Source organism: Chironomus tepperi, unplaced genomic scaffold (genome assembly GCF_022539635.2).
Source record: "Chironomus tepperi strain 1889 unplaced genomic scaffold, CSIRO-AGI_Ctep_v1 contig_445, whole genome shotgun sequence".
NCBI classification, from domain to species: domain Eukaryota; kingdom Metazoa; phylum Arthropoda; class Insecta; order Diptera; family Chironomidae; genus Chironomus; species Chironomus tepperi.
The window spans coordinates 4,875,513-4,887,618 of record NW_027226567.1 but is presented as its reverse complement, the minus strand read 5'-3'; the positions used below and the strand labels follow the sequence as shown (position 1 = coordinate 4,887,618).

Genomic DNA, 12,106 nt, shown 5'->3' with positions numbered 1-12,106 from the left:
ATCTCAAGGACATTGTCCATAAACGTTTAAATAATAAAGAGCGATAAACAAGAAGAATAAAGGATATCAAAAAAAAGAAATAAAAAAATTCTTTCAAATGGCATAAAAAAGTTTCCCATCCTAAAAAATATAATAAAGAATATATCCATAAATGGGATTACTCTTACCTCATGCGATATCCTCAAAAGCTTTTGATTGATGCAATCTGAAAAATCCGGCACTAACCATTCAGATTTATTGTAATCTTGTTGTTCACAATATCTTTGAGCGATACCATTATATCCAATTGGACAATCATATAATACAGGCGGTCCAGATGTCGTTGCTGGCCATTTAATTCCATATGATAAATTTTCTCTACATATACTCATCAATTCCAAATCGACAATGTTAACATGTATACTTGCTGAGACGGATGCAAGTGTATTTGATAATGTACATAAGTAGGTTGCTGACTTGTGGATATTTTGTATCGTAAGGATACTACCATCCGGATACAAATCTTCCCACATCTCAAATTGTGGATCGGAATGAAAAAGGGCATTATTTTTAGTCCAACTATATCCAATACGTTCATTTGTTGGATTTGATTGTGATGCTATACATCTTATACGCATCGATTCACCACGAAACATTGTTACACTTGGTGGCTCTAAGCGAATTGAAGGCGGTGCTAGAATTTCTATTTTGATTGATTTACATATATCTAGTCCCCAATCGGATGCCTATGTTAAAATGAAAGAATAATATTATTAAATTTAATTACTGTATAGTCTATAAAGTCTTTGATGTCACACAATATAATGGAATACAAATTGCAAAAAGCAAATGAGATATTCAGTTTATAGATATTAAAGTTCGTTTTATCTTTTTAATATAAATTGAATGAATGACATAATAATAGAGGATTAAACGTATGAGATAAGCTGAATTAAAGAAAAGACACCAACAAGGAAATAAATGGGAAAATGAATGAATGGGAAAATTAAAATAATTAGCGTGGATTCATAAGAAAATTGTAGAACATTTTGCAGACTTGTTGAAAAGCAGATTTGCTCATTTGTAGAGCAATCACTTAGGTGTCTGACTTGACTTGAATGTAGGGTATTCAAAGGTCAACGGTTTTGAATCTCATCAGTTAAAAACTTGTGATTTTTCTAGAGTATAAGTCATAGTTCGAGCTTTAAACTATGATACACTGACTAACTAAATTGAACAACTCAACTTATGCCAGTTCCTGTCAATTAAGCTTCTAGCTTGGATGGCACAAGTCAGGATCATCTGGCACAAACTATGTATTTTGTGGAGTTCATGATGATTCACTAATAAATGGCTCAAGATCCCAAAAGGACCAGAAAATATATTCTGGGTCTGGGTAATGCCTGCTCGGATCCTTGTCCAAACCAAATCCCATCCTGGTCCCATCCCTGGTCCATACACCATTCTGGTCCCAGCTTTATCCCCTTCAGCAAATTCGCTTCCATCCCATAAAAGCTCATTAAACTCTCCAACTTTCTCCTCTACTCCCATTTTCAATTGCCGTCTTCACATCCTCCTCTACTTTCTCTTTTCATTTTCATTTTGTAATTGAAAGCGGAAGAGGAAACATACACAGACTCAGGCTGAGAGAAGAAGACGAAAAAAAAATGAACTGTTTAACAGAGTAAAAGCAAAACGATTCACAATAATTCTATGGGAAGTTTTTTTAAAAAAAAAATATGTATGTAGGAGGAAGAAGACACCCTGAACAATGAAAACATTTGTGTTGTGTTCTGTTTGAAGTAAACAAAAGGGCTTCCCATCGTGCCGCTGCTTTTTCAGTCTATTTTGGCATTTTTATTAATGGAGCAGAGAAGGAAATGATTTTGAGTGGATTGGAGGATGAAGCGCTTTTGTATTGAGGATAAATGACTGAACAGCAAGGTTGAAGATGAAGCACACGACTGATCAGTCTCTAGGCCCAAAAGTGCACTTTTTCGTATGACTAGTTGGATGTCTGGCTTTAAGAATTAAATATCGCATCACGACAACATCAGTCGTCCTCAGAACTAGTCATTCGATGGAGACACACTGGATGAAGTCAGATGAGATTGGCAAATTAAAGCTTAGATAGTTTTAAAGCCTATTCATTAGCCTGTACCTAACTACACTCTTCAAGTCAGCCAAATGTAAATTCACAACTCAGCATCTCTTCCTTTCTCTCACAAAACATCCAAAAATATGACAAAAAATTCCACAAAAAAATATTTTCTCTCTTTTATATTTCCTGCTTTTTATCTCTTTATTTTGTAAGTAAACTTTAACAAACAACAACAACTGTTAAAATATTTTATAGATAAGTGAATAAACTTTAGCATGTTGAATGAACTTCCTCACATTTTTCGTCATGAAATGATGATGAAAGCAATTTTAAAATTCCCACAGACATTTTTTGTTGTCTGCCTGAGAATATAGTCAATAAAATTCAGTGCCAATCATTTACAAAGCTCAGCATGTCTAACAATCACGATTGTTCTGTTAAATCAGCTTTTTGACGATAACAAAAGACAGTAAGCTTCTTGCGAATGTAAATTTAAAGCTTTTAAGCTCCTAAAAATGTTAAATCCGATACTTAACAGCTGGACAACTTAAAAAGGGATCCTTAATTCACTCACATAAATTTTATATTGCCGTGATTATCGCTGCTGATTGGAGGTAGATTGTTATGTAATCCCAAAAAAAAGCCCTTCATTACTCAATTATGAAGAAAAGCGTGCAACGTCAATGTAATTATAATTTAAGGGGTATTTTATACGAGATTAATTGAATAAGATGTAAATGACCTTTTGGGGATTTATGTGAAACGGATTTTTGGGCCTTGGAAAATTGATTTAATGTGCTGTTATTTATTTTTTTATGGCTAATTAAACAAATATTAACTTTAATTGATAATTTACATTCGAATACTGAGTCGAGTTTGTTGAACAATAAATTTTAATATTCAGCATGTTTTTTTCGAAACTGGCGCGTTGCTTGTAGATGCAAAATAACATAGTTATTTTATGTTTCTAATTTTCAAATTGTGTTAGTTTGAGACATAATTTTTGTGCGAGAAAATGGGAGCTGAAATCTGGTTGTGATAAATAAATGAAGTGGTTTTGGATGTTGCGTAGCTGTTCAGCAGAAAGTGGAGTAACTTGTGAGTCATCCGACTACTTTCCCGAGTCGCCAAGAAGTTTTAAGGCTCAACTAAACATCTTTTATTAGCAAAAACTAGAAAACCACCCTTTGGCGTCCATATGGATGCCAATAATAAGCGGCTTCCATTTGGTGTTAATGAAAGAGTTTTAATAGAGCCTTAAAAGCTTCAAGTCCTTCAACATTCATATCACTCGGGTTATAGCCTTTAAAATGCAATTTTCCAAAGTGCACGACACCAAGTTAAAACGTACACAGCTGAAAAAGTTCACTTTAAATAAACAAAATATTAAGCACAGCATGTAAATCATAAATCCGAAAAAATTCCCCTCCTCAGCACTCAATAATCAACACCCTTTAATCTCTTAATGCATTCCATTAATAAATGAACAACTATATTGATTTGATGTCGATTGAAAGCATACCAACTAGAACACCATGGATAAAAAAGTCTTTTTAATCTTTTCAACAGCTGAAAAAACATGAAAGAGGATTTTTTCGAGGATCAAATTTATTTTTTTGATCTATTGCACGAGAGAATCACAGAAAAATGCTGATATTTATTTCAAAATTTTTACATGCAAAATGAAACTCGTTCAAAAATAATTCCACTTTTTTTTGTCGTCTACATCATGCTGAAATGCGAACGTAAATATGATTTTGCAGATGAAAGAGATTTTTCAAGCATATTTACGACTAGATATGGAATTGTGTAATGAAATTTTTGTCGGATGAGTGTTATCATTTGCAGATTAATTTCAAATTTAAAAGCTTTAATCGTATGAAGTGTTAGATCATTATTTAATGCTGTGAATTATGTTTTTTGTGTGGAATTTTGAGGAGATTTGGTTATGGAGTTTATAACTGGTTAAGTGGACTTTACTGCTGCATTGCTTCGTGCTCAAAAAGCACAACCTGTTCACAATGGCACTGCTATGTTGGCATATTAACGGTGAGACGCAAAGTGGCCACTGCGGCATCGTGACAATTGATTTCAAGCGATATTCAAGGCGAAAAACGTGGCTCACTGCATTCTGCAGCTCAATATAGAGACTCTGCCATATTTAGGCGTAACTTAGGCACCATTTAAAAATCACATAATGCTAAAATAGCCTTTTTAGACCCCTTCCCCCAACGTAACGCTTTATAACGAAATCATAAATCAAATCTGAACTCCGTAAACAAGCTGAAGTCGCTTTTCCTCCCTTAAGCGTTACCTTACATGATTTTGCATCTGCTTTTCCAGAAGTCCCCAAAAAATTGGACAATATCCATAAATAGCCCCCAAATTATATCTCATTACACACAATTTCAACTATTTTTAAAATGACATTCTATATCACTGACGTTGGATTAAATTCCCAAAAAAAACTTTTCTCCATATCGAATTTTTCAGACTCCATAACTATGCAGGAGCACTGATATTAATAATTATTTCTCAAAATTAATATTATTCAGACCGGAGCAAAAAGGAATTTATCAATATAATTAAATTTACAGCAGATGAATGTCCATTATTTTCATAAATCAATTTTACTCTGCAGCTGTAGCTCTACGGTCCAAAATCACAGGAAAACCACTTCATATCAGCTCATAGCTTGAAACCAACGTACAAAAACTTTTTTATCATCAAAATTGCAGCAACCGTGACTGAAAAGTAAGCTGAGAGAGTAAGCTCAAAAAATATTTCATCATAGGAACGGATGTCCATAACAAAAATATATGAAACTTCTAAAAATTCTGTTGGTTTTAGCTTAAATTATGAAATTTAAAACTTTTATGAATATGATGACTCTATCTTGATTGTTATACGGTATTATGTTACATCCCTTTTTTTATACAATCTATTTTACGGTTTAGTATTTTTTAGAGGACATATGTATCTACTATGTTGTTTTATGACATCTTCTGTTAGTTTATTTATAACCATACAGTATTTAAAGTTTTACTACATGTATCGTTTGTATTATAAGTGAGAGGAGTAAGTACAGCTATACCATTTTAAATCTATATGATGAAAAAGTTTTTCAATAAACTTTTAACAGAAAATTGGGTCATAATTTTTTATATTTAATAGCTGCTTTTTACTCTCTATGATATCAGATTTAATGTAAATTGGTGAGTAATTAAAATTCAATCTTAGACTTGCAAAGGTTGAAGAATATTTTTTGGTATTGGAAATTTTGTTACTTTTCTTGTATTTTTTGTGTGACCTTTTTTGAAAGAGATCAAATTTGTAGGGATGGGATATACCGTTTAAAGTAATGAGGCCTGTTTTGGTAGACTATTGAGTCTCAACTCTGTATAATTACGCGGTGCAGGGTATATTCATGCAGCCTACCCTCAATCTCGAGTGACAAAATTCGAAGAATCTCATTTTTCGTCGTAAAAGTTGGACGAAAATCATCATCCGTGACTATCTGGGCTTATATGCGCCATACCGTTAGTACGGCAACAAGAATTGTCAGGCCCGTTGCCAGGAGTGTCCATTGGGGGCACAGTCAGGCCCCTGAGTGAAATTTTCTGGCTACGCCCTTGGTCTTATTGAACACGATGTGCTGTTCGGGAATTTGTAAGTTGCAAATGGACAAATCGAGTTTGCATGATTAGAACATGTGAAAAAGCATTGAAATTTGACTTTACTTTCTCTGGGATCGATCCCAGGTCGTTAGCATTGGAAAGTAAGTTTGCCAACACTCAAACCACTACGTTACTACTGCTGCTTTTCGCTAGAAGGACGAACTATTTATTTTAAATAAAATGATTTACATAAATTTGAAGTTCAGAAAGCAATTGCAATTAGGACATTCTTATTTGATCTCCAAACATAACGTATTATGAATTATTACTCAATTATTTGCTTATATATATTATGTATTTAAAATGCAATAAGGATCTCTTCTTGATAATTTGTCATCCAAAAACAAATTTAATCCGATTTCAAAATTTAATATCAATCACTTTATATAAACAGAACTGAATCAAAGAATTCGATAATATATTTTAAATCCGATTACCCTCAATCATTACGCATACTCAAATTTATCATCAATTTCCTGATAACAACATTAAAATCCGTCGACTTATTTCACTTTTATATGCCACATCCTAATTCCAAGAATAACATTTTTCATTTAATCCTGTCAGCATTTACATTTTCTTCATTTTTACAACTTTATTTCATAATCAAAATGTCATTCCTCCCAAAAATGCGCTGTTTCTTCTTATTTAAAGCTGGCAATAACTTTTTTTTATGCTATTTGTCATTGTTTTTTTATTTTTTTACATCTCTTATTCGGGTTTTTTTCTCATTGTAAATACATCCATCCTCCCATTGACTGTATCATTTTAGAATTTTTCACTGACATCATGTTATGAATTTTTTGTCATTACTTTGAGTTGTTGTAACGGAAATGTGGAGGGTTATGTGGTTGGTTTGGTTGCTGTTTAGTTAAGGTTGTGAGATTAGGAACCAAATTTATGCTGAATTTTTTTGATGAGCAGGTTGATTTGTCAAAGAACTGGCCTTAATGGGTATTATGTCACAAAGCACATTATGTCACAGAGCACATTGTGTCACAAATCACATTGTGTCACAAAGCATATTCTGTCACAGAAAACATTGTGACACAGAGAAACTTGAGACACAGAGCACATTATATCACAAAGCATCTTGTGTCACAGAGCAGATTGCGTCTCAAAATAAATTGTGTCACAGAGCACATCGCGTCGTCTCAAAATACATTATGTCACAGTGTTTATCGTGACACAAAACACATTATGTCACAGAGTACATTTTTTTACAAAGCACATTGTGTCACGAAACATATTGTATCACTGATCACATTGTTGCACAGAGTACATTGTGTCACAGAGCACATTGTGTCGCAGAACACAGTGAGTCACAGAGTATTCTGTGTCATAAAGCAATGCTGCATATCCTACCTTTTATCCCACCTCAATCCTAAACATAATATGCGCCTCAATATCCAACCCGTAAATTTATTTCCATCATCATTTTTGCGTTGTTTTCATGTACGCGATGATGTGACAAATGTTCATACACGACGAATGACATGAAAGTATAATATAAATACACTGAATGAAAGCTAATTCATTTTACAACATAAACATTATGGACTCTCTCGTTTTTCATGTTTAAAAAAGTGCTGGATGCAAAAAAAAAATGTCGTGAAGAGAAAAAAAAACATAGCGAATTATCATAAGATTAACATAAATCACTGCATGTGCGATCACGCTGAATACATATATAGAGAGTATATTCACATTGTACGTACGAGAGCTTTTTATTTCCAATTCTTTTTTTTTTCTGGTTTCTATCCTGTGTATAATGCGACATATATTACATTTTACGCTACTTCATGAATATTGTGGCTGTTCATCTCCTCGTTTTTTTATATGCTCTATGTATACAGTTCCACTCGTTTGTGCTGATACAGGAATATGCTTGATGTCTACTAGTTATTTTATGAAGTCATAACATTCTTTTTTTTTCTTTTCTTTTCATTCCTCGTGTTTTTTTTTAAAAAAAAGAGTGGAATATTCGCATAATATAAAGAGGCAGGCACAACTCCCTTATGTGCCATAAATTAAATTTATACAACTTATCATCATACAAAAGAGAAAATGAGAATTGCTTCCTCATCGGTGGAGAAAGAAGAGACTTGGATGCTAAAGAATCAGTTCGGGAATGGATGTTTTTGAGATTAACTGGCTTATGGCGCTTTTGAGGGTTTATGGTAAGCTTGTATTTTGGTAAATTGAGTTTTCTTGAGATTTCGATCAAATTTCCATCAAAAATTATTGCAACTCAATAACTTAATTGTCGTTGGATTGATTTTTTCATTTTCTCATGGACTCTCCATATCGAGTTTTTGAGAGCTCATAACTTCGCGTGCTTAACAACATTTCACATTATTTAAATTGATTATGATTCCTTAGACCGGAGCAAAAAAGAATTCATCCATAGTTTTATGAATTTCTAGGTTATGTTTCCAAAAACTAAATTTCATAGTCATTGTGGAATGTTAGCATTGAAAATATTAGACATAATTTATTATTTTCCCACAAATAAATCCTAACAAAGGACATCCAGATAAATAAATCCTCCACATATTCCCTAAATTCATGTTTATCTCTGCCGAAAAAAACAAGCCTTCCTGAAAATACCGATGAAGCATAAAAACGACATTTTGGAACAGCATGGTCTACATTATTCACAGCAACAACCATATAAATCTAATAGTATAAGAGCTTTACATCATGAATGGAAACTTTTTCCCAACGTCGACTTTTTCTTTAGCATATAAACTGCCTTTTGTGTATGGCGTATGTGAGTTTTATATTGAAATAAGAATAAAGAACAAAATTTAATAAAATGTGAGGTCTTTATGTCTTCTTTAGATTCATATTTACTTCATAGTTTGTTTTTTTTTTTTTTGTTAACTTTATATAAGTTTGTATTGGGTAGGTTGGGGGTGACGAGATTTATTTGACTATTTAATTTATTTGCATATTTTTGAATGCTGTCATGAGAAAATGAGGAGGAAAAAGGTAGAAATTTGGAAGTTTTGATGATTTTTGAAGGGTTTTTCTGGGTTTGGAATCAAAAATCTTTAAAAAAAAGGAATGAAAACCAGTAACTGGGGTAAATTTTGCCCCAAAATCACATAAACAGCTTAAAACTAGTCCAAATTCTCAATTTATTCACCATCCAATCCTTCTCAGTTCATCACCCTCTCTAGAATTAAACAATCATCGCCTCCACAAAAGCTTTTACGTTAATCCAGCCAACCCAGTTTCCTTTTCATGCCTCTAAAAAATATGAAGACGATGGGGATAAAAAATGAAAAATTGGAAGCGTTTATGAGAAACTTCTTCCATTTCATCATCATCCGAAAAGCTTTTCCTTTTTATTATTGTGATGCGTATTGTTGTAAGCTAAAATAGGAGAAAAATGGAAACGAATGATGAGATCTTTAAAGATTTAGCTTTGTTAACCATTCTCAAATTCAATGATACGACCCATGGGCATAAAAGGAGATGACAATAAGGGAGACAAAAAAAATATTTGATATGAAATTTCTGTGCATTTTATTGACAATAAAAGCTTTTTTTTGTGCTTGGCTTTTGGATTTTTTTGTTTGAGGATTTATAAAGAAATGGCTGGTTAAAGCTTATTGATGAGGTTGTATTGTGTCTAAATGCAATGGAAATATTGACAAGAGTTAGGAGAGATTCTGTAATCTTTCGAATGCTTTATACAATGCTACTGTTGGCTGAGCGAGAAATTTCATTTGTTGTCTTAATAATAGACAAAAACTAAGGATTCTGGAGACAGATACCAATACTTCCCAGCCTCGATATCGAGATTTGTCAAGACTGAAATTTCAAAGAATTCCGAAGTGGTCTCGGTCTAAGTCTTGGTCTAGTTATCGGTCGTGGTTTCAAAAAATTCCTTATAACAGAGACTTTGAGTATCCGTAATCCGTAAAAAAGGACAGTTCGATGTCATGTCGTACGCTCACCTAGCTACTTTATTGTATTGTTCGGATTGGGGCTTATGAGTATTTGCAACTAAATTACATAGAAAGACAGGGACATGATTGACGAAGGTAAGGAGAGGAAGAGATGGAGGTGTAGATGGTGTAGACCCGCCGTAAAGCACACGAAAGAAAAATGTTCGAAAATCCATCCACGGGACAATTTGACTCCTGCCTGAGAAAAAAGGATCAAGTTGACCTGAGGACGAATATTTGGATATTTATTCCCCGTGTGCCTTCTGCACTCAATTTCCATTACTCGATACTTGCGAGCCTCATAAATATAAATATGCAGCATTTAAATTGCACTTTTCATTCAACATTTTTTCAATAAACCAAATTTAATGATCTGAAAAATTGAATGAAATTGTTGAGGTTCTTCCAGTTATTTTCAATGAAGGTCACTTCAATTAATCAAATTGATTGGAAAATTGCAAAGCCTACTCAACCTCAATTCCCACAAAAATTCCAACATTCTCTCTCAGAAAAATTTCCCTTTCAATACGCTTTAAAATTGATTTCGCTTAAATTATTTACCAAGAAAAATAGAACAACTTAATTGAATATTTATGAGAGATCCTCAGCAACAAGAGCACCGTCCATTATGTAAGCTCAGCTCATCATGTAGAGTAGGAGAGTGAAATGGAAAATTTACAAAGCACTCAAAATTCAATTTAAAAAGAATTTTTCACATACAATAAAACTTTTTTTTACTCTCCACTTGGATATAGATTTTTTAAACCTTTTTTATGTGCTGAGTTATTGGGGATATGATGGGTTGAGGGTGGATATTTGGCTGGCTGGGCTTCTTATGTTGGTTTGTCTGTAGACGTTGGTTTCGGAAATGGTCGGATCTAAACCTAACCAGGCAAAGATATCGCGTTTAGATACAGCAATGCTCTTTTTGTACCACGAAAGCATGCTGTTTGTCAGTTAGGGCAATCTAGCTATCTCTAGTCTGATTGTGTGTTTGCCACCCTTCACACGATGTGGTTTTGGATTGTCTTTAACTCTATCCTTTAACGTATTTTGTCCAGCACATAGCTCAGTCGCCAGTGGTGTATTTAGCGGAATCAGGGGATACTACTTTTTAGAAGGCAAGAGATCACCTGGTAGGCCAAAAAAAACTCTTGGAAACAAGCTGTCGATCGAAATAGCATCACATTTAGAATTGGTAAGCGGTACCAAGCGATAGAGCCAGCTTCAGGTGCTAACTGAGGAATTGATCTCTTTAAAGCTGACTTTCTGGACGGTAAAAGAGCTCGTGGACGTCCAAAAAAGGAAGCTGTCTATAAAGATAGTATTGCACTTGGTATCGGAAATTAGCAAGTGGTAGCCAGCGATAGAGCCAGTTTTAGGCGATTCTTGTAGGTGTTGATGGATCACAACTGATCTGTACGGCCAGTAAAATAAGGAAGTAAGTAAGTGAATACTACAACTGAACACACGACATTTGGTAATCTTGATTTGTTTGCCTTGACCTTTCAATAAACTGCGTTCAAAACCCAAAACAACAAGTGTCTCCCCAACTTCCTCATTTTAATTCAAGAGCAAAGACTTATTTAGGCTATGAGTGTGTATTTGTGCGTGAGCCAAGAGCAGACCATTCAAATAATACGAAGAAAATGTTTCTATGTGAGTTGGGGCTGAGGACAATATCGAGACACATCCATGGATGGAAATCAACTTTCAAACATGATTTATTCATACATCCTTCACCTAAATCTGTAAGTGTCATGTACCATAAAAAAAGAGAAAAAAAAAAACATATTCATTTGCTTTCACTTTTGTTTGTCAGCCTTTCAGTTCCGTTGTTGTTATTATTTGCATTTTTCGAATATTGTTAATGTGAAAAGAAGGGACGAAGCTTGATTCTTCTTCATTTTTAAGGCTTTCTATCGAGAATGAACCTCTCTCAAGGATGATTATTATGTTGATGTGAATGTTATTGGGTTTTATAATGAAAAATGGCACGAATAAAGTGATGTAAAGGATCGAATAAGTTGAGGATGAATTTGAATGGATTTGCAATATCTCCTAAAGGAGATTTTAAAGTTGAGGAAATTTGAATTTTAAGAACGATTTGAGCAATTTTGGATATTGATTTTGATAAGAATTTGATTGGTATTTTGGGTTGTATTTTTATTTTTAGTGCAAGTCCTGAGGATATATTGGCAGTTATTGATATTTGAGGAGATATTTTTGAAGGTATTAAAGGCATGAATTGTCTATAAATACAATTGAAATTCAATCTATTTTGTAGGCCATTGTAGGTTGAGCTAAGTCGTAATCGTGTTCAATCCTAGCTAGTTTGTGGGATGTTAATCCTTCATTTGATAAATTTAAGCATCCTTTTTACAAATTTT

At 33.5% G+C, this 12,106-nt stretch overlaps 1 protein-coding gene across 1 annotated transcript in view; it reads right to left on the bottom strand.

Moving 5' to 3' along the window:
• The window catches only part of LOC139098288 (uncharacterized), a 136,282-nt gene that overhangs the window by 56,035 nt on the left and 68,141 nt on the right, over nucleotides 1–12,106 (bottom strand). The window contains exon 11 of the mRNA XM_070650425.1: nucleotides 168–725. Coding sequence (XP_070506526.1) covers nucleotides 168–725 — 558 coding nt within the window. The remainder of the gene's footprint in view (nucleotides 1–167; nucleotides 726–12,106) is intronic.